The sequence below is a fragment of the Zootermopsis nevadensis genome, unplaced genomic scaffold, assembly GCF_977971745.1.
Source record: "Zootermopsis nevadensis isolate Lab colony 2312 unplaced genomic scaffold, Znev_1.0 Znev_ptg000029l, whole genome shotgun sequence".
In the NCBI taxonomy this organism is placed as follows: Eukaryota; Metazoa; Arthropoda; class Insecta; order Blattodea; family Termopsidae; genus Zootermopsis; species Zootermopsis nevadensis.
The window spans coordinates 9,760,769-9,787,317 of NW_028259161.1; the positions used below are offsets into that span (position 1 = coordinate 9,760,769).

The following is a 26,549-nucleotide window of genomic DNA, read 5'->3' on the forward strand; positions in this document are numbered from 1 at the left end:
TCTCGAGGAATACGAGCCCTTACAAACGTGAGTGTGAGAATTGATATTCCACTTCTAAAGTACAGCCTTTGTGCATTCGTAAGATAGCACAGGGCATTTGGCTCACATATGGCAAGGCTAGTTAATCTGGTAAAGTCTAGGATAGTACGTTAATATGAAAATCAATGGAGTTAATAAATGTTAATAATAATGCCATCGGTGGTGAATAATGACAACTACAGAATACTGTAAAACCATTTCAACTGATAACTCAGATTTGTGCCTGCGCATTTGCAGTTGTTATCTATTTTTTAACTGGAAACAGTAGCAACTAATGGTAACAAAAACTCGCAGAAATTTGTGTCTTAATATTCAAAAATGGTATGTATTACATCTAATTAACAAAAAGTGTGAAGTGGTATCAGGCCTACGCCGAGCATATCTGCCGCCCCTATAAGAACAAAAATTTTCAATTTTTTGATTACCAAGTTTAATTATGGGTAGATTTCAGTTCTTTTTGGCGCTCCTTCAAACATGACTCCCGTAGGCAATTGCATACTTTGCTACCCTCTGGCGCCGCCCCTGATTTTCGGCACTCCAAAGCAATGCTTCAAAGTTCTGTGCCCCCCATAGCAAGTTGCCGCCCGATTGCGATACACCCGTTGCACCCATGGGGCGGCGTGACTCTAAATGGTATTATAAGCTGCAGTGAGATATCGTGTCTAAATAATGACACCAAATTTCTGTATAGACAGACTATTACTAATTGTTAGAAACACAACACACGACAAAATACTTCACTAAAGTGAACATCACAGTTCATCACTTATATCTCTTCAGAACGCATTCACTTAAACACTGCCTCGCATGAAAACTTCAGCATATTAAAAAAATAAATTAATCGCATTGCGATATTCTGAAACAAGACCCAAGGTTGCATCATAATTAGAAGCAAAACACGGCCATTTGAAAATATAGAAACCAGTTCGAGGCATGGATCAGACTTACAGCACTGAAATGGAAGTAACTTACAAACTTAGTTACAACCTAAGGTGCGCGTGCTACATATTTGGGGCCACTAAGTAACACGTTCTGTTCCTCAACAACGAATATTTTTATAGTTATTTATATTCATAAGTTTTCAACACCTCGAAGTATAAACAGTTCATCATTTTTTCATAGTTAGGCTTACATGTCATTGGGTTTAATTAAACACTGTCGTAGTAAGAGGAAGTCAAAATTATTATATTTTGCGCATAATAATATAGACTAACTAATTTATATTTTAATAATTCTGAATAAGTTATTTACTATTTAAATTATTGTGTGTGGCTCTAAAGCCCTTTGCGGGACTTGGCATCCTCTCAAATGAGAGGTTACTTGATCTACGTAAATTCATTGTTTAAATATGGGAGAGAATTCATGTTAGGATAACAATATTTCAAAATGCGACTGAGTTTCGGGGTGTTTAAATACTGAAGGAATCATTTACGATGGATTTACAACTAAAGGTATTGTGCATTAACGGATTATCAATCCCAAGATTTCGTCCAGGTTTACCTCAAAAGTAAGCGTAATTTTTGTACCACGGCACGCATTACCATTTGCTTATAGTCTTGTGTTAAAAAATTTAACAACTGTAAAAATTGAATTCAAATAGCAAGTGTAAAGCTATGTAAAGATTTCTTCCTACTAATTGACAGGCGTAAATAATATTTGTATTCACTTTCCAGGCAATTAGATATTTGAGCTGAAAGTAAATAATGAGTTTTGAAAACAATAAGGCCATTCATTATAATGTTAATGTTTAGCCAACATTTCGGTGTGCTTTGATAGTTAATGTATAAAATTTCGCAGAATTTTAAAAGGAAGATTTTCAGCACTATGCTACAAACTATTGTAATTTCATACAATTACGTTACTTCAAGTTCAGAGGTAGAGCCACTTTATTACATCGATGACTGTATACATCCATTTACATCCTAAGCGCATGTGCCTTCTTTTGATCGAACACTTTTTTCTTTTGTTTGAAAGCTTTTTATCGAGTATCTCCACCCTTCTCTGTCTTCTTAATCTTACGAACCTATTACTTTTGATGTCTTCGGGTATATGTGAGTTTAAAGGCTGTATTTGAAATTGGGCAGGTTGGAAATATGACTGAGTAATAATACAAAAGCTACATCTTACGGATTTATAACCTTGTTAAAAATCCAGTGCAAGTTTTTTTACGGGATCAGATATTTAAATAAAAAAGTCCGGCATTAATTGCTTGATACCAATTGCTATATAACAGTGCTGTTAATGGCGTATGTAATTTATGAAGATGACCATGATAAAAGACGGGGATCGAGCAGGAAGTGGTCATAGTGTATCCATGTATGGAAGTAGTTAATGGCTGGTAATTAAATCGCACACTTTGCTGGGCCTAATGTTGTTAGTAGGCATCTACATTCACATAATCAATTAAAAAAAATTCTTGTGCATTATAACGGCTTTGAAAAGTTCAGTTAACCTATGTTTCATGATGTTCGGTTTCTTACTTACAAGTAATATAATGGTCTTTCGGTATAAGAATTGCGGCCCCTATGCTGAGAGACAGCTCACGTGTTCAGATGCAAACAGAGCATTAACGATAGAGTAATTCTCTTTCGCAATAACAATATTTCTGGAACTCGGGGTTAAGTATTTAAAATGTAAATTGTATTGTGAAATTGTTAGTACTCAAAGTGTTACCTTGTTAGCGGTTTTCGCATGTTGCCAGCAAAACAAAAAGTGTTCGAGTGCACGATGTCTTTCATGATATTATTGCCCTATGTGTTTTTCGGCGCTTCTAGATTATATATCAGCATGATACGTCATTGTATATGGCAAATGGAAGAAACGAGATAGATCTTCAATGCAGCATTTCTTCGTGCAGCATTGTCCATCACAAAATGGAGTATTATTATAACACGTAGAATTAAAAAATCCATATCAGAATTCCGCATTTTGGGTAGTACAATATTAAATGTCTACTAAAGACTGACACAAACTTTTCAGCATCTGAGCTTAAATTATAGACCATTTGCACTTCTATGTGTATTCGATTCCTTACATAACAATTGTTGTTACTGCCAATGTTACACACAGAAATTTCCCAAGTACGAAAAGCACGTACTTTACTCCTTACCGCTTGTTATGGATACCAATGAGATGTCTCGGTTTCCGAACCTTATGCGTTCTAAACAATGTACGAGGATCACTCCAAAAGTGATGCGCCATTTTTTTTTAAATTCAATTTTTATTTCACAACTTTGTTATTCACACAGTGGATAGTTACAGCCTTTAGGAACAAAATACTACTTTTCAACGTAGTCTCCGTCTGTCTCAACCTCGGAGCAAGGGCATGTATGCCCGCAAGGTAAAACTCAGGATTAGCGTTTTTGAGCCACTTTTCCACAGACAACATAAGGGAGTCATCGTCCTCAAACTTTGTCCCACGAATGCTGTCTTTCAGTTTACCTGAACTGATGATAATCTGCCGGTGCCAGATCAGGACTGTATGGTGGGTGTGGTAACACTGTCCACCTCAATTTTGTGATCGCGTCTGTGGTTCTCAGACTGACGTGCGTCCGGGCCGCGGGACCCACCTCACACAGGCCTTCGAAAATCCCAACTGTTTCAATATTCTGCACACACTGGCTTCTGCGATGTCCAGTCGGAGTAACAGTTGTTTCACAGTTCTGCGTCTGTCCGCCACGATCATGTTCTTCACCCTCTCAACATTGGCGTCCGTCCGCGCTAACTGTGGCCTGCCGATACGAATATTTGCATGTCCACCTTCGCCTGTTGGTCTTTGCGCCCAGCGGCTAACTGTGCCTCGATAGACAGTATCCACTCCGTACACCTTCTGCAATCGCTTGTGGATGTTTCGTTCTCACACACCAGGAACTCGATAACAGCACGTTGTTCCTGACGAACGTTTTTAACGAATGACACACATGTTCCACTTGCGGGAGAAGGATGAACTAAGTTTTAATACAAGCGGGAAGAACGTATCTGTATTCTGTACGAATAGCAACACGGTAGATTAAAAGGGGATTTTGTAAATATGGTGCATTACTTTTGGAGTGGCCCTCGTAGTAATCTGATATTCGCTTTAAGCTACTGTAAATGTGAATGTGCAAATTCTATTGTGTTTTTTTCGTGTAAAGTTGGAAAATAATTTTATATCTGATTAATGGATTCATCCTACATGAAACGCCCAAATCATACCTCACAGTACTTTAGTTGTAAAGTTACAAACATATTTATAATTAGCTTACCTTATCGCAGAACACTTTGATCTGGCAGTACCCCCTGTGGAAGATTGTGCTGTCTCTTGGGTCTTCGTACGTGTCTATTTGAAGGTGAAGAGGTAAACCCTAGGGAAGGAATACGACACAGCAGATTTAGTTACAGGCCTACGTAGATAACCATAATGTGACATAACTTATTTCCTACTTCCAATCAGAATGTAAGATAATTTGGCTCTATAGATAAAGTTTAGACTTCCTGTTTCCAATGCCCTAAGCGTCGTGCGTAGTAGTCCATAGGCAAACAAAGACAGCTGAAAAGTATATGTTTTTAATTACTACTGAGGCTTAGACATAAAATTGTTCAAGAAGTAAATGCCATATATTTTCCTTAGTAATAACATTTCTATATCAATAAAGATAGTCGGATAAACAAATATGAGTACGATACAAATTTGTTGCTTTCAAAAAATTTGTAATCTGTCTGCACATTAATTCAGAATACGTTTAGGTGGTTAAACCTTGTACTTATATTATCATTCTATATACATGTGCCTTATATGTGTGTGTATAGTTATGTGGAAGGATTAATAATATATTTTATTCACTTGCGTATTTAAGAGTTTGACTGTAATTTATAATTTCCGATCAAATTAACTCCTTGTAATAAATCTTTACTTTCGAAGCCAGCAGTCGCTTAGTTAGTTAATAAATTCTTCGCCTTTCTTTTTATTTATTACAGTTCAGTAAAACTGGAAGTACTCAACGGCATACGAATAGTACAATGGCATTTTCTTAGCAAGCATACTGCTGCACAGGCGTCACTACATATACAGAGTGGGTGGGAAGTAAGTAGGCATTGAGAAATGGTTATAACCTCTATATTTCCAATGTATAACGATTATTTAATGCCTACTTACTTCCCACCCACCCTGTATATATAGGTAATATTTTTCATAACATTCTGTTTCTAATTGGTTGGTTTAGTTTGTACTGTATAAAGTCTCTATGTTATAGTAATTCTAGATATATTGAAATGAAGTCTCCAATTCACAACTCCTTATCTTGGGCTAACCCATCACATATAATCTAATATGAAAAGCTCCTTGCAAATCAACGAGGAATAATTTTCTTCGCCCACATTCCTTCTACATTATATTTATTTTATTACATCTTCGTCATGTTATCATTTCTGCTTTTCCTGTGTCCCTTTCGTACCTTTATTACCTTTCGTAAAAAGAGCAGAATTGCATCAATTCAAGTGTAAGGCACGCTACGTGATGCGTTATTTGGATGTTTTCTTCTGCGCCGTATCGTATATAGTTTGCAGTTTAAAATTTGGCCCAACAACAATCGAAAGTGCGACTCTAAAGTTAAATAAGAGGCAAGTTCACCCGAGACTTCACAATCTTGTTAAGATCACCCATGCTGCTAGGCCGCTGCTCTTGTCAGCTACGCAAAAGCTATGCACGTAAATACAAACATGGCGTATCACGAGCAAAACATGTGCTAATTCTCGAATATTACTCCGTATCGAAATCGTTTCCTTCTGTTCGTGAAGCGTTGAGCAAACCGTATCCTGACAAGAGAATACCGAAAAAGACAACGATACACCGACTTGCAACAAAATTTCGGGACACAGGAAGTGCTCGTCGAGAGACAAAGCAGCTTAATTTACAGCCATACCGATTTCAAGTGGTACGTTGCGGCATCAGGACAAGGTTCTAAGATTTCAGTAACTGTATTGACATTGGTTTCGTACAGTAGTCAGATAGAGTAGCGTTTTAAATGGAACACCCAGTATAATGTAATATGCAGAGAAGAAGAAGTAGGTTTATAGGCGCATTAGCTACACTAGTTATTTGCGCCATAATATGCAGACTTATATACGTGTGTGAGTGTTTATATATATATATATATATATATATATATATATATATATATATATACACACACACACACACACGATGATGCTGGAATTTTCAAGTGTATGTTTAGGCGATATTTTTCTGACGGCCAGTCATGTCTTCTGTGCAGGTATGTTACTTATTCACTGTACCACTCGTTAACTATATACAATTACATTTAAACTTGTAATTTATAAATAGGCAAGAATTTTAATTTCTTATGACTTATTATGTCGATATTTTAAATCAGAAAGGAATTTACAAAGTAAAGGATAAGTACCCAAGGCACAATTTCTGGACGTAATTGATGTCGTCACTAATAATAATAATACGTGAAATATCTGTCATGACCACACATAGGAGTGTTACAAGAAAAATATCACTCCATTTTACCACAGACCTTATACGTTTGTCGCCAGTGTCCTAAAATCTTACTAAAATAAACCCGCAGTAAAATAGATTATGTGACACGTTTGAAACCATTTTTGTGCAAATTTTTGTTTAAGTCTCTCAGGAAGTAGACGCCAGTGTGTGCAGAGATAATATTTGTGGCTAACAATAGACCCCGGAGCAGCTGCGTGTGTGAGGGAGGGATTGTAAGACGACAGAAGAAAGGAACTCTGTGGGAAGTAGTGATTGAAACAGTTTTACTGAATTATTTGACAGGACTTAAGAAGTTCATTCACGGAGTTATGATGTACGATATCTTCAAGAATAGCACAATAGAACTTTTTTTTTTCTAACTCAGACGTGTCGACCTTTTCCACGTTAACGTAATAAGAATAGGGAAAAACTTCCAACGGAGTTCAGAACTAGCAGAAAACTTTTTCGGAAACATAAAACTGCCAAACTGATTTGTTCAGGTCACCGGATTTTAGCACTTGCTACTATTTCGCACCCCCTCCATGACTCGTTTAATATTATTACAACTTTTTATTATTATTGTAGATATATAAGCTGTAAGGCTTCTAAATCTCCTACTGGCACGAAATTTCCCACTGTTAGAAATCGTGAAGATAGCTGAAAAATATATGTGATTTTTGTATACAAATTTGAAATTATTTTCAGCTACCTACCAAAAAAATGATGTTAAATAGTATAAGACTTAGCAAAGAAGTTGTCGTACTGACATAAAAACAAATAACATCTGTTTTGAAGTCTCCTTTTGTTAAAATTCAGGCGTGCAGCTGGGATTGTCTCCAGCCTTTGGCTACCTTTCTTATTATCGGTAAATTCAGATAAAAATAAAACACTTTAAACATAAGAATGATCGCCATCAGATTATGATTAGAGAGCAAGTTAGTTTTCTGATGACAGAATAGGTTTGATTTCATCAATAATATAAGACTATGACCTTTTAGCCTGGCATTAATGAAAACATTTTCCACTTTCTTAAGCAGAAAAAATCATTCAGCTTCATTTCTACCCCTTCTGTGCTTTCGTAATTATCTGTTTTAGAATTCTTATTAAAATTACTTACGTCTACGTAAGTAACTACAAAATGATTTTCCTGCCCTCGATGAAAGCTTACCTCCCTTTGCCTCTTTCATTTAATAAGAGGTGAAAACACAGAAAAATAATGAGCAGGTGACATTTCAATTTCAACTGCTGCGTGTTTCATAAAGCTAAAGATTCTGAAGAAGTTGCGGATACACGTAATTATCTCTGAACGCTTCCAAGATATCTAACATACAACGCAGAAAAGCAAAGATTAACTGTCGGCGAATATTTACCTTGCGAGGTATAAAACATTGAAATATATTACAGCTAGAACTTTTTCATTCGAATATACCTTCAGTGTGTCAAGTTTCCTTGTATAAAAATGTATCTTCTACCTTTATGCTACATTGTAAATCATATATACTTAACAATGGATGTGAATGGTCGGTATGACAACTACAGTTTCTTTTAAAACAACTTGCGTATTCGTCATCGTTGCAATGGATGTTCCTCCATTTGGTTCCGCATGTAAGTTATCATAAATGGATGGAATATGATACCTTACTTTACTGTATCGTACGAAGACCGGTATTTACATTTCACATGCAAATAATGGTGCATGATGGGAGGAACAGAAACAAGCCCCATAAAAAACTGGAAAAAATTATTTTCAGACAGATTTCTTGACTGGGACATAGGCTGTTAGGACTGTTTTCCTTTCAGCACCTATAGGTAAATACTATTATAGTATCCTGAATTGTGACACGACTGTTCAGTTCCATATCTTTTCTAATTAACTGTTTATTAATCAACCCATAATTCCACACTGCATAATACTCTGAACTACAGACAGCATTATTAAATAGACCATAAAAATTTCATAATCAATCTGCGTAAGTTATACCATATACACAGATTGATTATTAACGTATTTTTTATCGATGTTGGTCTTCTGAGTAGTAACGCTGTGTGGACTTGTAGGTAGATACCAAAATTCCGGAGGAATATACTGCCTCCATCTCCAGGGCTCAATTTCCTGAAGATGGAAACAATATGTTCCTCCGACGTGATGTTACCTACGTCTACCTACACAACTTCACAGCAATAGAAAACATCAAACCTCATAAGTTATGGGTTTTGTGTTATTAACGTCCAAAACTGCAACGTAAAAATATAAACCATTCCAGATTTCACTTATGTTAGTTAATTGTTATTTTATAAATTTTCAGCATGAGACGACACTAAAACTGAAGCCGGCAAATAAGAGGCCGACAGCATGTAACTATCTCGCGACACGCATCTACAAGGATTCTTGGCCTTGGAATACATAGTTTCCTCCAAATGATTCATGCAAATTTTCTAACAGACACTTGAAGCTATCTGAGGAATGCATGGCAATATAGCACAAGTTAGCCGGAAAATGGCGCCAGATAATGTCCCTACTAATAATGAATTCAAATATAGAATTTTTGTATTATACTAAGAGGTAAGGGGGTTAAAGATACAAACATGTTCGAGATATAACGAATCAAAGACAAAAAATAGAAGGGAGATAACAATACAACAGAATATAAAAAGGTACGTGTAAAATACGACCTGCAGATGGCTTAAAAAATAAAACAGAAGACGTAAATGACAAAATACGAAAATGTAAAGAAACTAGAAAGAAGATGGCTGTCAGAACTGTACGAAGAGAGCAAAAATATATATTTGCTCGATTCCCAGTTGCAGTAATTATATTACCTGAGTTAGAAGTGGTACCAAGTGCTTACACATTTCATGAAAATTGCAATCTAACAATGAGAAACGGAGACACACACGTAAAGTAGTAAATCAGATTTTAAAGATACTAACTGTAAATTTTAAAATACGTGGCTACAAAATTTAATTTCAAAATTACGCACCTATCACACGAAGTTTATAGACAATGTCCTTAATTCGTAAATATTTCTACTCAAATACCATAACCATTTTTGGGCAGTATTTTTTCTACTTCGCTCACTAGAAGTACCAAGAAGACGCGAGGCCAAAACGTTAAAGCAGGTTATTAAATGAGGTCAGTTGCCAGAAAACCGATACGCTAAACAAACAAATATGAAGAAATAGAACAAGGATTTATACCTCGCACATATTACACATATATGTGAACATATGGTGACGAAAGACGTTCAAACCTTCTCTTATGCCGAAAGAGAATAAAAAACTTTCAAAAAGTTTTCACTTTTTACGATCTATCGACTTTAATTAGGCGGCAGGCTGCTTGCTTGGTTGCAGGTAACAGATGCGGCAGAGATAGGGAAAATTTTAAAATGTCTGGTGAACATCGGACTGACAGGGCAAGATCTGCGAAGCAGAAGTGGGTGTTTCTGTCAGACTAACTTCCATGCTACAAATGCTTAGAACTACATATCCGAGAATGCAAACTCTTACTATATGCCTCTAATACTGTTTAAGAGTTTTGGGGCGGTGTTTAGAATTTTATCATTTAACTCCGATTCTGTACTTACTATAATTTTTATATAAAGTGACAACTTTTAACGTGTTTTAATTACAACTTTTTCAATTTAACAAAGATGTACTTTGTTACAATCGTTCAGAGTGGAATCATTATGTGGATTTTGCGTTTATTCTGGTGTAATATTACAATTTTATCTAACGAAATTTATTATGAAGTGTAATTTATGCTGAATATCATCACCTGTATCATTATCTTAATGTTATTATTGATGCAGGAATATTCTAAACATCTCACAATCACACTAAGAAATAAACTGTATTTCATATCATTAGTAACAGGTCTTGAAAACGAAAAGAGATGATCCAATACAAATCACCGAGTGAATATTTAAACCCGACAACACAACCCTTTTCGCAAGACAACAGATTCGGCGGCTTGTAGTTTATTTATCTTGCGGCTTTGTTAGTAGTTCAGACTATATAGTGTCGAATGACAGGATGATCAATGAATTGGAAAGGTTATGGAAGGAAGCGGCATGTGACCTAATTTGAGGTACTATTTCGGTATTTGGCTGGAGGGAAAACCACAAAAGAATCGGGTTTCCGGGCCAAGATTTCAGCCTGGGATCTCCGGGATACAAAACAGGATTTCTAACGCTCAGTTTGCGATGTTCGGTAACGAGCAGATAGTGTGCAATCTTTTGTTAGTTTGGTTTCTGCTTTTCTTACAATGCACAGATTTCAGGAAAATCTCACTCAACTATTCTCAATGAGGAAGAAACTGGCATTATAGAACAGCGTAAAGTCATTGAGAAGTAGCACGGGAGTCCCAGAATTTTCAATTTAAAACATGACTTCATAAACAAGACAAAAATATCAAATTTAGTTGCAGGTTTTTCACTTGCAATAAATAAAAAATTTAAAAATTCAAACAGTGCCTACAGAATCCTAGTCGTAGCAGTGTTCTGTTGCCTACGACTGATTTAATTAAACCTAACATGTAATTTTTGCAGACGATTCTACTAGCTTCTAGGTTGAAATGTAGAGCTCAGTTCATTTTCATCATGTGACGTGAGAACGTGGAATATTTTGAAACCTTTAAACATGTGTACTTTTTGAAGATTTCTGTCTTCTGGGTTATTGCGCTGTGTAGTCTGGTCGATGTTAACCAACGTTTCAGAGGTCATACTGCCTCCGTCATCAGGGCGATGAATATGCCAATAGGAAACCAACCAACCAACCAAAAAGCTAACTGAGGGCGGAGGCCTGCGCAAGCGCAAGCATCGTCCCTACCTAGGTGAAACCATTCCTGCGCACAAGGCGCATTGCTGGAAATGGTAAACAGTCTTAATATAAGAAACGGATATTTTGCTATCGCTAACAGGGTTACGTCGTGGCGGGAGCCTCGACCATTCAAACTGGGATCCATTGCTGCTGATGGGAGGTCATCCCGTCAGGCAAGTTGTCCAAAGGAATTTGGTTGGTTGGATCTCCGGGGTTTGAACCCAGAGAGGGAGGGGCCGTTTCGGCTGAAGGCCTCTGCGGCATGGGGGAAAGATCACTTCAGCTGATGGCCTCCGTGATCGGGGTGGGGGTGGCGGGCCGTGCCCCTATTAAGTTATACCCTGGCATTCGCCTTACAACTGAGGAAAAGCACGGAAAACCTCAGTCAGGGTAGCCGAGTAGTCTAACCACTCGTTGTGCCGACTTGGCCGTCTTTTGGGGACGGCCTCGGCTGGCCTGCTGAACTTCGGTCGCCCTCGGTTGCCCTTGGGCGACCTCTGGCAGCCCTCGTTCGGCACGAGTCCCACTGGACACAACCAAAAAGCTAACTGAGGGCGGAGGCCTGCGCAAGCGCAAGCATCGTCCCTACCTCTCTCCAGGCTGTGCCGGTGGGGGTCTCGATCAGGGAAGCCATCGAGATCGAACTTCATCCTGATAACTTTAACAGGGAAGATGGACTTCACCTGAGCCGGTCCTGGAAGCCTCTGATCCACACACTCCGAGGACTCCGAGAACGAGCAAGAGTGCACCGCCAGAACCAACCAGACCAGTAACTCGGCCCCTTTCAGGGCCTTTATCCATACAACTACACTCACCTTTCTCTCTCTACTTTCTCTCCCTCTCCCACCCTCGCCCACGTGCTACCATTGGTCCACTCCCATACCTGCTCCCATTGGCTCGGGGCAGGCTACACCTTTCACGTCCCTGCCTATAAAATCCAACTCCTCACACCCTATTGGCATATTCATCGCCCTGATGACGGAGGCAGTATGACCTCTGAAACGTTGGTTAACATCGACCAGACTACACAGCGCAATAACCCAGAAGACAGAAATCTTCATATTCACCGCTGTGAGAACCTCAAGTCTTACATGTGTACTTTTTGTTTGGGTGCATGAAACTCATGATATAATATCTTAAACAGCGACGGAAACTTTTTCCTCGACTGTAAGGAGTGTTGTTAATGAGGGCATCCTCATATAGTCATCAAATTGCAAATTTTATAGGCTACTAATTTTGGTTATGTGATGTCAGTACACAAATCATTAAAACTTACCTTGACGCCTTTTTGACTGCTGAAGTCTGTGCTGAGGCACTGCACCGCTACGTTTATCTGGAAATTTGAAAAATAAAATCAAATTAAAATATAATCGGCTGGTTGTTTTCGCTAAAATGCAAAGTGTGTAGGATATCTTATACTTGCGCGCTGTCTCCATAAGCGAGGTTTTAGAGTTAGATAGCGCCTAAAGGACATGTTAGACATAAGCCCTAAAAATAAAGTAACAAAGTAACTACTGCGCTTGGAACCGTCTCGACTGACTGTGGCAAATTACCATAAAAGCAAGAGATACTTGTGAGGTAAGTACGAATACACTGTCCTAATGATTTACCGCTTAATATTATAACTAGAAATGTTACCCATACTTAAATGACACTTTAAAGCTATATAATTAGGACGATTTGAAAGTGGTATTTAAGTACGGTTCTGAATAAGTCAATAACCCCACAGAGTATAGTCTAATGTTAGGTCAAAATCATTTCATCCTACGAGCAAATCAAAAGAAGTTCACATTATGAGTAAGTGTGGGTTTATATTATCAGCAACTTTACGGCTTTGTGTCTCTTAATATTCAGTCTCTGTTATATGATAACTGTTGATTACATACAAGGATTACAAGATACATTCTTTTCCGATTCTATTCTACACATTACTTGAGTGGACAAGCACAGCATCCAATGACAATAAAGTAACAGGAAAATAACCTTATTATGCTTTCGACCCTTGTTATGAAAGTTTTTGGCTCTTTATTTATATTTCATCACATTGCACAACTACTGTAATAAGAAATTCTGGCACGGCAAATGAGCAGTTCATTTACGGACACCCTGTTCTGAGGCTGTTAAAAGCTGAGCGCTCTTCAGATTTGATATTTTTATTGTTCAAGTCTATGATGAGGTTAAACAGAACAGGGTGAGGCATGTGTGAGGAAACAACTTATTCAGAGTGGCTGAAAAGAATGTTTCCGCTCTTTTAAAACTTATGAAGCATTTAAATGGATGCAATCTGCATTCCAGGAAATAAATTCAGGTAATCAGCGACAGTATGCAGATCGATAGTTCTTAATTACGTTTTATGGAGTCATATACAGTAAGTAGTTAGGCTTGACAGACAGTGTGTTTCATTAACGTTAATATCTGTTTATCCGACAGATTTCTATCCCATCACGAGCGATTTATGCTTTCGTACATTCCCATAATCATGTATTGATTCCTAACTACAAGCTGTTTTTAACCAATAACAATTACTCTTCTAACCCTCTTATGCTGTCAACTAGACACCACTCAAAATCCGGTCAATTGCTGCGAATAACTGTAGTGTTAAATAATGTCGGCTAAATAACACTTCTTTTAACATCTCTATAAAGATTATATTTTAGTCGTTTCACTATTGAAAATTATTTTTACGTTACCATGGATACATAGAAACATACTGTTCAATGTACTTCAGCGTGGAGATAAGAAGCAATAATAGAGATACCACAACGTATGATTACGATGTTTATGAGTGATAATTTATTGAAACCGCAAAGAAAATTGGAAATTCAATGTGTATAAAATTAAGAAATAACGAATATTTAGTTGCTTACAAGAAAGTTTTATAGATGGTGATCTACCTGACTGGTTAATAACGCAATGCCCATCATTTGGTGATGCAAATAAAAGCTTATGAACCGTCTAAAACTTGGTTGATACTACAAGTAAGAATGCTGTTAACATGTTAGGAATTAATTTCTACAACACACAATTGTAATTGAAGCTTTTCAGGAGCTTCGGTGAACAATTTTTTGTAATATTTAATTACCTTGCAGAACATTCGTAAAGAGAAACACGCGTCTCGACTTTTTCCCACCGAATCAGCGAACGATTCATAGAGTGTGAATCTCTAGCCAGAGGTCCCAGACTTTCAGCAATAAAAGCATATGGTGCTGAGACCAGTCGCCCCCGGCGTCCATGCAAAACACAACGCGATGCTCCATACTGGCATATACACGCTGTAACATGTCCGCAAGAATGTCTGCAGTCTCCTGGTAACTGTGTCGAAAAATGTTTGGACGCCGAGGGCCACTGCTTTCATCACTTAATGTGACGGGCTGTAGTTTCGCAAAGACCACAAGGGCAGAGATCTGTGTCTACAGAATTTTATCGCAGTAAATAGTAGTTTTGTTGCTAAAACTGTAGGGCCTGTATTCTATAGAAGTTCGCGCTGTAGTGTTATTAATATAGTCACGAACAGTTTTGAATATAAATCAAATATACCATTGAGGAATAAGTTTTTTAAACAACAATCTCTCTAATTTTATTACGTCAAAATATCCTAGAATTATTTTTGCTTAACAGTAAATCCTTATAACAGTGAAACGAATGAAAGGAAGTCAATGCAGTTTCATCCTTACCGCTCGTCTTCATACGTTAATGGACTGTACATGTACAATATGCCAAAAAATATCGTGTTCATATGTGTTCGGTTTAATTGCATAGTACTAAATTAGCCACAGACAAAAACACTTTTATTATAAAATATACCTACACTAGAATGTGATACTGATCTTTATAATGAAGTAAATTCATTCAACTTACATTACATGTGTAGTCATTTTCGTACAAGAGAAGATTTAAAGCATCTCAACTTAATTTAGTTTAATGGAAGGAATTATTGTGATTACCAAGAGCCTGGGTTATTAAAATAAAAGGACGGCGTATAAAATATAATAAGAGGTCTTGTGAAGTGTAACCCACAAGAAGGGTTTCTAATAGATACTTGGCATTAAAGGTTTATCTGTGGGGGGTCTTCTAGAAAGATGATGCATTAGTCAGTCACCGGACCATGCATCTTTCTCGCTCTACGAACATACAGCATAGAACACGTGGGATAAACGTGGAGACAGGATGAAAAATGATGAACTGGCCTCCTGGTCTCCTCAATCCATCATTCAAAAGTCGGAACCTTCCGCCATGTTTACACCACTAAAACTACTCGTCGTTTCGGTGGTCATTCGTTTCATCTTATAATGAAAGTGATACGTGGTGGAAGTAATAAGACTAACATTTTTTGTAATGAATAAAAACAAACGAATAAACGTAACTCTGTGATTATTAATAACGTCTAGTACGAGTAGTCAATTTAATGCGCGTGGCATCTGAAAACTAAAATTATAACAGAACCACTCAGTGTTTTATTTCTAGTTGTGTGTTTTCTAAATATACTGAGAGATGTAACTTATCATTCCCATGCAGCGGAGTTTTCATGCTTGTAGTTCTTATAAGCGTGAACTATTTAGGCATGAATTTTAATTGCCATTCTGATTAGGGTTCAAGCCACAAAATATCACTGTAGCATATGTATAATGAGAGTCAATGCAGTCATAAATCAATTAAATACTATTTGTGTTACATTAACGTTCTTAAATATATATGGTGTATTGCATCTTGTGGAGTTGTAAGATACAGCAACACAACATGCAACACACACTCATTAATAGAATCGCATTACTTCTCACAGCCTTAGAATGTAAATAAACATATTGTTATTAAAATATATCTTAAGAAATATATAAATTTTCGAGAATTTTAACACAAAGCCCCATCTTAGGCACAGCAGTCTAGACATCCAGTTAATAGGTATTTGCCTTCCCAGGGAAGGGATCAAAGATATTCAAATGCCAATTTGAATAAAACAAAATATATGACAATAGGAGGAATAAATGAAGATTTGGTCCTGGAAGAAGGGATGGGAACAACAACACAGGCTGAAGAATTTAAATATCTAGGAGTGAAAATTACAAATGATGGGAAACCAGACAAGGAAATTAGATCAAAAATAAATTCAGGGAAGTCGACGATCTCTATATTATATGGTAAATTATGGGATAAACAGATAACAACGGATACCAAAACCAAAATATTTAAAACAATAGTTAGAAGTATCATGGCATATAGCTCAGAAGTTTGGACTATGAAATCACAGTTACTTAAAAAATTATTGGCAGCTCAGATGGACTTTTGGAGACTTCTGCAAAGGTATCGAGACGGGAAAATTTAAGGAATGAAACTATTAGAGATAGAATGAATGTTCAAAATTCAATTCTTGATTTTATCCAACAAAAGCAATTAGAATGGTATGGACATACAAAAAGGTTGACGGAAGAGAGATTACCGAAGAAGGTCATGGAATGGGTACCGCCTGGAAGAAGGAAAAGAGGGCGTCCTCCAAACACCTGGATACAGGGAATTCAATCATCAGTGAGGAAGAGAAACATCGAAGAGGATTTGTGGGCAGGCAGACAAGAATGGAGAAGAAGAATAATGAATGTAAAATGTGAAATATCAAATGTAACCTTGGGTACCGGAAAAATGTACAAACATTGTTAAACCGGAAATATATATAAAAGGTAATGTAGGAGAACACATTCGGAGTTTCAAATGTCTTGTTGTTTTCCTTTTATAGTGTCTGACTTATTTCAGACTTCTTTTTACGTAACAAAACATATCCTTCATATCGAACTCTTAGGGCTATATACCTTCTTCCTGTAAAAGTAACTTTTACCTTACATGATCATTTTAACTGTCGATGAAACAGTAAATATAATGGTGCCAGAAAATATTTCTTTGTTAAGCGTGTGTGCTTTTGTACTTGAAATGTTAATAAAATTTCATCACACCCTGTCGGCTGCTTAAGAAACAGTACTTACTAACTTTCTGTTTCCTAAATGATAAGTCCTACCTGAAAATCGTTTCCTGCAGGCCTATAATGAATCATAATAACAACACCATCTTCAAGACTCAACTTTTATTCACATTTCCCATCTACTAATATCAAAACCCCGAGGCTACACAGAAAATATAACACACGAAGTCAAGCTTTTTTAATGCAGGTTCTTGCCCGGAAATTCTCGCTGAAAAAAAGAATTATCCCAAGGCAGCTAAGCGAGATTGACTTTGAATGTGAACACTGTTTAATATATCCGGCTGTCGCGTGCCTGCCAGCCCCTAAGGGCTTCCTAGAGTCAAGGGCGCCATAATGGTCTCTCCGATAATCACTACTATGTTTTTCGAAGTAAAGTGAACATCATCGAGCGTACATTGACGTCAGCTATGGAGAAACAGCTCAAGAGACTATTTAGTTGTCACATTGCATTTATAAATCGAGAACCTATGTTCGGCATCAAGTCAGGTCTTTTTCCTGAAATTGACACATATGTACGACAGTCATTTCATCGAAGATCCCCCCGGTAAAATTTACAAATTCTCACGGCGGTGTGTACGAAGATGGGATGTCTACCTCTGAAATGTTAAACGTTACCAGACTACACGCTGCAACATCCGACAGGACTATGGGAGTTTCTTTTCGCTAAAAACCAAATTGGTGACTAGAACGGTCTCTAAGACATGGAATACTATGATGGTCGCAAAACAGGATCCAAAAACGCAGTGCCGGAATTACAGCTACCGATTTTAAATAAGGCGGATTGGAGCTGATATTTAAAGTACAACTCAACTCGTTCACACAAATACTCATCGTGATGCACTGAGGTTACACGTCTAACTATCCACACATCACACAAATCAATTGTTCAACAGATCAATAGTTCAAAATACATATACGAGACTGGAACAAGAACAACTTTCGTTTAAATCTGGCAGCTTCGAACATACTAACATTGCTGGACACTGTATATTGTACATTGTCTGTGCCATATTTCAAAAACAACATGTTTCGGAATTTGGCACTTTCAACGTCTTCAGCCGATTAGTTATCATTGCCAGTTGCATCCTAGTACGGTAATCACTAGACTTCAGACACTATACGTAGTTTAATAGACCTACATATATCTAACATTTTATCACACACACCAAATGTGTGTGTTATGTAAGCCCCGAAACGTTCAAAACGTTCACAATAATGATATCAGATAGTACAATATTCTACTTTAGAAATACTGCTACCATTAGCCATCTTTTAAAAAAACACTTCCAAACACGATAATGTATGACCGGTATAAACTAAAGTAAGAAAGTGGGCAAATGGTAGAGACAAGAAATAAATTACTCCCCGTTGAATTACCACGAGCCTCCTCTATTAGTATTCTTATAACGAATCAATCACGGACGCAAATATTTAGAGAATATCGGTTTTCAATATAGAAATACTCATTTTTGAATGCCACATTTTTCTTTTATCTTACATTTACACAAAATTTATAATATTCATATTTATTTTATTATTTTGTTTTTGTATGAAGATAAATTAACAAATTTTAAATGTGGCATTATGGCATGCATTACAGTGAAGGTGTCGTAAGTTTAGAAAATGTAACATGTGATAGAAGCAGAATGTAAGTTCTACTATACGTTGAAATGCCAATCAAGAGTGAAGATACATCATTTCCGATTACACCATTTTATACCACACTAAATATTAAATACGTTTGTAATTAGGCTTAATAACTGAAAATAAAGTCACACCAAAGAAAATTTTTGTTCAGTCCTTATGCATGTTTAGGTGAAGGAATTAAACCACTTTTACATTTGACAAATTAAGTAATAACTTACTCTTTCTCATAAAACCTGACGTTGACAAATGAGTACATGCACCTCTGGACTTCCCACAAAATGTTCTGTTCCAATGAATTGTCTTCAGATTGGCATGCAAGACCAATTACTCCATTGTTTAGTTCTAAAACTGCTGAAAGTAGCAGTAATCTACACCAAAGCGTTGTTGTATAACATCAGATAAAGCAAGATTTGAATCATTTTCCCGCTCCACCATATTTAAATTTATTAATTAATCCATTAAATAAGGCACAATATGGCATTGTTAACAACCCATCATAAATAATATAAAACTATTCTTTATCTTTATTACTTCTGTGAGAGTCAACAGTCAAGTTATTGTAATAGTAATTACAAAGTGGCGTGGCCGGTTATAATGTTACCGCTAGCCAAATTAAAATTTTTAACACATCCTTCTCTGAGACATCGCAGAATTCATGTGTAGCTCCTTACGTCAGAAAATCTTGTCCTACCTTCTGTCACGATAATCTGAAATTTCATCAAATACCTTTCTATTTATGAAAACATAAATTGGCCTGCAAAGAAAGAAGGCAAGAAAAACAAGAATGGTCATGGTTTCACCAACATATCTGACGGGAGACACTTTTCCTGACCTCGTATAACAAATAATTTGTGGACCTATCGAAGAGCATTTAATGGTGTCAACATTAATCAGTACAGAAACTAAGCTGGAGAATGTTACACACATCAGAAGATGAGAAATGCATAAAATTTGTGGAGGAAAACCGGAAGAGCAGAGACCACTCGAAAGACATAGGCACATATCGGAGGACAATATTAAAATGGATATTAAATGAGCATGATTATAAGTGTGACCTGTGCTCGACCGGCTCAGGATACGGTGTAATGCTGGGCTCTGTGACCGTGCGTTTCTGGGTTCGAGTCCCGGTAAGATGCCAAGGTGTGGAGGCAGGCAATAATTTAATACAGGACAATTTGTTAAAGATTAAAGCAGGAAGTATGGCGCCGCGGTGCCGGCCGCAATCTTTGTAGGGCCACCTGCAACCTGAAATTTGTAATGTAAAACAAGTACCGTGGCTTTCTGTTCAATTTTTGGCACAATAGCAGCGAGAGCTATTTGATGTGATGCAAATGTTCTGGAAGGTCCGACGTCCACGTGAAGTAGGGCTGGTAAGACCAATCAGACCATTTGTTCATTGTTTTGAAAGAAACAACCTCCAAAATTAAAGAAAGGGAAGTCCGGCGACGCTGAAAATATTGGGGGGGGGGGGGGGGACAAAAATTGTTCCTGCTCTTCGATTCGGCGAGTGTGGCCGTCAACTACCGAAATATAGCGTAGTGTTATTTCTCTGAAGGAAGAGTTATATTTCTGTAATGCAACGTGGTACATTTACCTGAAGCCAATATTCAAACCTCCTCGCTGGCGTTCTACCTACACTCCTCCACGCAATATTCCCTGAAGAATAAGTCCATGTTCACCTGAGCTAAGTTCCCCAATTAACCCATTCAACCCCAAAATCAACAAAGGCTACAACAAAGCTGGGCGAATCCTAGTGTTGGAGAAAGGGACGGTTGCAGCTCTTACAAAAATGGTAATGAACATTCTGGTTCCGTAAAAGGCAAGGAATTTCTTAACTACCTCAACGGCTACTAACTTCTCAAGAAAGGCTTTGCACAAGCAGTTAACCTTTAGAGGTCCAAAGCCGAATTACCTATGCTAACAGTGACATTGTCAGCTCGATAACGAAACTCTTCTTGGAGTCCAAGAAAAAAACAATTCATTTTTGGCAACTGTGTTTAAAATGGGCCATCAACAAACAAGAAAAGAACCATGGGCCCTATACAAAGAGTTGCCAACAAACGAAGGTGGAATATCAGTAAAATTATTGACCAAAAAATAAAAACTCTTGAATTTTAGTCAAGCATAAGTTACGTTATAACACGGTAAACTCGTAAAGATATCCGTTTGATATCCTTCTCAAATAAATAATGGTTTGTAGAGCTTCATTAATTTACTCAATTATAAATCAAAGAAGGTCAGATTTTTAATCTTCTAAATTATACATAGAAGTTTCACATTTTAAGTGGGTGCATTTCTTTGGTTAGTTGAAATGTGTAACAATAAATTCACTGTCCCATTGCAGGGCCAAAAATCCTAATGATTTGTGGATATATACATTTGAAAGTCGTTCATTTTTATAATTGACAACCAGTAGAGAAACAATACAATAAAACATCTGACAATATGATGCATTGCCAATCGTAAGACAGCTCTGCTCATTTGTTATGATCGTTACTTAGATAATATTAATGCAAAGCAGCGGTTATTTTCTTTTAATACTCTGCCCTAACAGTAAAAGTGTTTTTCCTGTATAACTGGGGGAAATTTTTTGTTCGTAAGATAGCGACTGAGTGGAAAAACAAAGCTATAGACTATGAAATAACTGTAATGCTGCCCTTTAAGATATTATCATTATCATGAAATATAACAAATTGAAACGTGCCAATGGCTTAACGTCTAATTAATCTTTAAAATAGTTTTCTACGTGAACAAATTTCTTCTTCAGTCTAACTCCTCCCCCCAGTTTCTGAATGGTGTACTTTGGAAAAAGAAAAGAAGATTTATTCGAGTTGGTCCTATGAAGCAGCTGCTTGCGAGACTGCTTGCCACCACAATCCATCAGAGTCTGAAAGCGCCCGTTAATACTTCATTACAAAAGTCACATTTCGTCGAATGGGATTAGGACTGCGACGGAAATTAATACAAAGTAGAATGGGTCTCATATTTCTGATTAACTGATCTAAATTTTTTATGACTCTACTCCATCTACAGAGTTTAACGCCGTCTAGTGAGAATGCCACAGAAATACGAGTATGAATCTGTCTGGTAAGTGGGATAAGTATTTATAAAACGGAAATCGTGGGCTATTTTAAGGTTCAGTCCCACTGTTTGATTGTATATACTTGGAAAAATCACGATAAAAGTCGAGTCAGGGTCTACATTCGGTCCGAAAACCTCCCAAACTTTGCCGTTGCACCAAATTGCTCGGTAGTATTAACAATTTTATTCTAGCACTCCTCATTACCGATAAGTTCAAATCTCCTCTGTACAACTATTTTCTTATTTAAATACTTGGGTTAAATATGCATTATTAGACATTCTACGAGGAGCACGTAGAACATTAAAACGAAATACTGTGCATCAGTTTTGCCTTTAATTTTTATTGTATGAAATTTTATATGCCATCCTATGGAAAGAACATGAATTGAGGGCGTTTCATAACAAAGATCCTATTAAATACGTCGCAAAATAAAAACAGAACTTTCTTAAACTAAATATGAACAGAGAAACAAATAACATAACTCCAAGTGATACTAGGGTAGAATACTCTTTGTAGCAGATCCTTTTATTTCTTTTATATTGTGTCAATTTGGGAATAAAGAAACACAATTTTTGCTAAAGATATATTCTTTAATATTTTATAAAACTTGGCTAGGAATAATAAAAAACTTTTCATTATAAATAATATTATGAAATAATAATATGAAGGTCACTCAGGAGTTTTACTTATATGGGTCTTTTTAATTGTGTGCGAGATATTGCCATTTGGAGGAGGGTTTGTCAGTTTTCACAAATGTCTGAAGAAACCAAAAGACAGAATTTATTGAAGGTTATATAAACGATTGTATATTCTGTAGTCTTCTAAGTGTCTGATGAGATCCACGAAATAGATTATCATTAATAGGCTGTATAACTTTCGCCGAAAAATGTGAGATAAAGGATGGCTTTTATATTGGCTATGTTTGTAATTATGTATGTACTGCGAAACGCAAAGTACATGACTGAAAGGAATCATGGATTTATATCTCGATGGCATCTTGAATCACAGATTGGAAACTGCTTACGTACATCGTAATAGGCCTGTATATTTTAATAATAATGTTACTTAAATTGTTTTGTATTTATAAATAAATCTAACTGCTCTTCTATCTGCCACGCCGATGGAATATTTTCGGCCACATCAAACAGCAGACCGTAGGAGCCTTTTTAGAGGTAAATAGAATGAAACAGATGAAGTAATTATAACTTTTGCAGCAGATATAACATCTGGAGTGTAAATTTCTAATAACCAAGCTGAACACTGATTATAGTGACGTCATTCAACCTACCACGTCATTATCTAGAACCTGTTTCGAAAATATTTATGAGACGTTCTTATTAGAGATAAATCTTTGAAGATGACGCCACATGTAATCAAGGGGGACTGGAAATGTTTATGTATTATTTTACAATGATGGCATTTTTGTAGTTTGTGAAATGTCTGTACTCGCGGTTTTATTCTGGACACAACTAACACGTCAATTTGTTATGGCTAATGACGCCTACAACAGAAATATTTTTAGAATATATAAAGCCCCGAAATGAAAGTTCCGTTTTCTCTTTGTCAGTGGTGGGAAACGATTTTGATTGAACTTTAAATTAATTCGATATAATTATTCCAAAATACCTTTCTCGGAGTCTGGCATGAAAGAATCCATTTCACCGAATTCAGTTAACATTTAACCATCTCTTTTTGCTTGTATTCTACTTCTGTGCGTCGTTTACTCATTACTGCCACCAGTAGCTACGTGTTCCTATATTTTAAGCATATTCGTGTATTCAAGACCTTGAATGTACTGTTCAGCAGGATCGTCACGCAGAGCATTGTGGGTAATTAGATGGCTTCAATTGAGGGGCTACGAGCGAAGCCACAATAAAAAGAAAACAAAGATGGACACTACAAAAAAGGAGGGAGGCGTTAATTGTTGTCATAAATCTAACTCCACCCTTTTTCCTTTGTACCTTCTTCCCACCTTTTTCGTCCTTACCAAATTGCAGATTTCTAAGCTGTAATGAATGTTACATTGCAATGTTCAAGTTATAAAAAGATACATTACAAAAAGAAGCAATTTTCCTCGGTTATCAATTTTGTTTAACAGCGTATCATAGTTTGTGGACTCAAGATGTTATTCTCCTGTGCTATAAGAAATTGTTAAAAGCATCGTCCTTAACTTAAAATATCACAAAATACGTAATGTAATATTTTTTTTTCTGTGTGTGTGAACTTTTGGCCAGTTTTGTCCACCACTCTCCTCCAACTAAAGCTCATGCAATGCGAATAATAATGTTTAATACTGATGTTCTTCTGGACTTCTTCCATAGTTTCATTTCCTAAAATACAACACAACTTCATTGTTTTGCTCTCGTCTTTAGTTAAAAATCTTATTCTGATCGGTCCGTGAGAAGCAGCTGCTATATTAACACCTTCTACTGGACCCACCGGAACACAATTTCAACCTGAAGACAGGATAAGAGCCAGCCGCCGAAACATAGCACCTTCTTTAAAATATTAAACGATGAACTAAGTCCAGAAAAACAGCAATACTGAACGTAATGCACCATTATTAGAACCATTTAGATACATATTACTAACGACGGCTTACACAACTACAAACTATCTCGTTTCCTTACAAAGCAACTGAATCAAAGTTAGATTTTACTAAGTTTAGTTTAGTTTACATACACTGATATTTTCAAATCTGTTTATCTGTTCATTCTCGTGTTGCTTTTCATGGACATTCGTGGCTAATTTCTTAATTAATGCCACTTGCATCTCATAAAACTGATAAGACTTTAATTTAAAAAGTTACTATGTCGTGCGTTGATGCTAATCATACTTACTTTAGCTGTGCTTTCGAGTGGATTCCAGTACACTGCTATGGCATTGTGCGCCACTTCTTCAATGCAGCCAACCAGACCAACGCTGTTTTTCGTATCTAGAAAATTAAGTCAAATTTGTTAAAAGTCATTTCACTGCTAAAATTATTTGAAGTCAATAACAAAGATAAAATAAAAATTATGAATGTGTCTTCAGTTGGCTTATGCTCTCTCCATTCAAAAATCATGTGCATCAAATCGGCTCATGCCATGTACACTTGTCTAAATTTCAGATCGACAGCTCATTATCTGCAGGCCTACTATTTAACTTAATTAAACACGCATATTACCACTGAGAAATATTATAACATGTATTTATATAAAAGCTTATGATATCGCTGGTAATAACCACTTACCATTATAATCCATAGGCCAGCTGGACAAAAATAAACCACCATTAGTACTTGCATAACATATACGATCACTCATTTGATCCTCTATATCAGTAATATTAATACTGCAAACCACAAATAAGGTATTTTGCCGGTCAGATTCTATCACTTAGAACGTTTAATTCATTTGAACCAACCAATACTGTTAAGCAGAAAAATAATCCACCGAAAGACGTTCTCGTAATAAGAAAATTAATTCCTGTTCACAAGTCAAGTAGCTCTCGATTCAATGAGAACCATAAAGAGGTAAACAAAATACCGGTTACATTTGAAATAAAATGTACATTAAATGGGTTTAGAACAGAATGAGTATTGTTTGGACCAATGGTTCCTGTTGCATGAAAAATATGGTTCCTTCTTTCAGTATGGGCTAAAGATAGAGTAAAAAGTTCAAGTTCTAAATACCATGTCTGTCGTGCCTCCAAATAATAGTAGCTTAACGACTAATTTTCTAGTTATTATGGTATTACATATAACATCACCCAGCCTCCTATCCAATGGGTACCGGGATCATTTCCCGCGGGTAAAGCCGGCCGGGGCGTGATGCTGACCACTCACCCCCATCTAGTGCCGAGGTCAAGGAAGAGAGGAGCTATACCTCCTCTCACCCCAAACGCCTACATGGCGCATAGCGGGACAAACTTTACTTTACATATAACATCTCTTCTTCATAACTGAGAAAAAAATCAGCACAGAATAAACTGGATAATTTTCGTTTACTCCAGAAGAATAACAAATTAAATGGACAAAGGTATCGGTCCACTGACTTCGCCGATCTACCCCGGTCACTTATGCCCCGAATGACTGATATTTGCACATAGATCACCATTTACTCTACAGGTGTTACACATGTATCGGAGTAGTTTGAGGAATCGGGGCGATGATGGACGATGGGTTCAAACCGCAACCAAGGAACCAGCTTTCCTAACTCAGCTTATTCGTGGCGTTCTTCGGTCTGGTTAGGCAAGCGCTGGAATAGTACCTTAACTTAGGACACGACCGTTTCTTCCCACATCCTTTAAAATGCCTTATTAATTAATAATCCTATAATTCGACGCTGAAGTCTGAGCTGATGACAGCTTCATAAGACAGACCAGAAATAAAAAAAACAAATAAATACGTCTAATTACCATAACCGAAAATTTCGGGGGGGGGGGGGCTGTCTTCAACTTCGGCACCGAATATTAAGGCAGAATTTTCCTCTGAAACCTTGATTCGTACCTACAAGTCCACACGGTTTCACATT

At 36.8% G+C, this 26,549-nt stretch overlaps 1 protein-coding gene across 9 annotated transcripts in view; it reads right to left on the reverse strand.

Moving 5' to 3' along the window:
• Positions 1-26,549, reverse strand: part of grh (grainy head) — a 303,339-nt gene that overhangs the window by 28,749 nt on the left and 248,041 nt on the right. For 8 of the 9 annotated variants that reach the window (XM_022063435.2, XM_022063258.2, XM_022063186.2 and 5 more), the window contains 3 exons: positions 24,876-24,970; positions 12,618-12,674; positions 4,284-4,382 (listed from right to left, as the gene is read on the reverse strand). In XM_022063435.2, the coding sequence (XP_021919127.1) occupies positions 4,284-4,382; positions 12,618-12,674; positions 24,876-24,970 (251 nt within the window). Of the gene's footprint in view, positions 1-3,402; positions 3,931-4,283; positions 4,383-12,617; positions 12,675-24,875; positions 24,971-26,549 lie in introns of those variants that run through there. The other variant, XM_022063690.2, reaches the window with a different exon arrangement.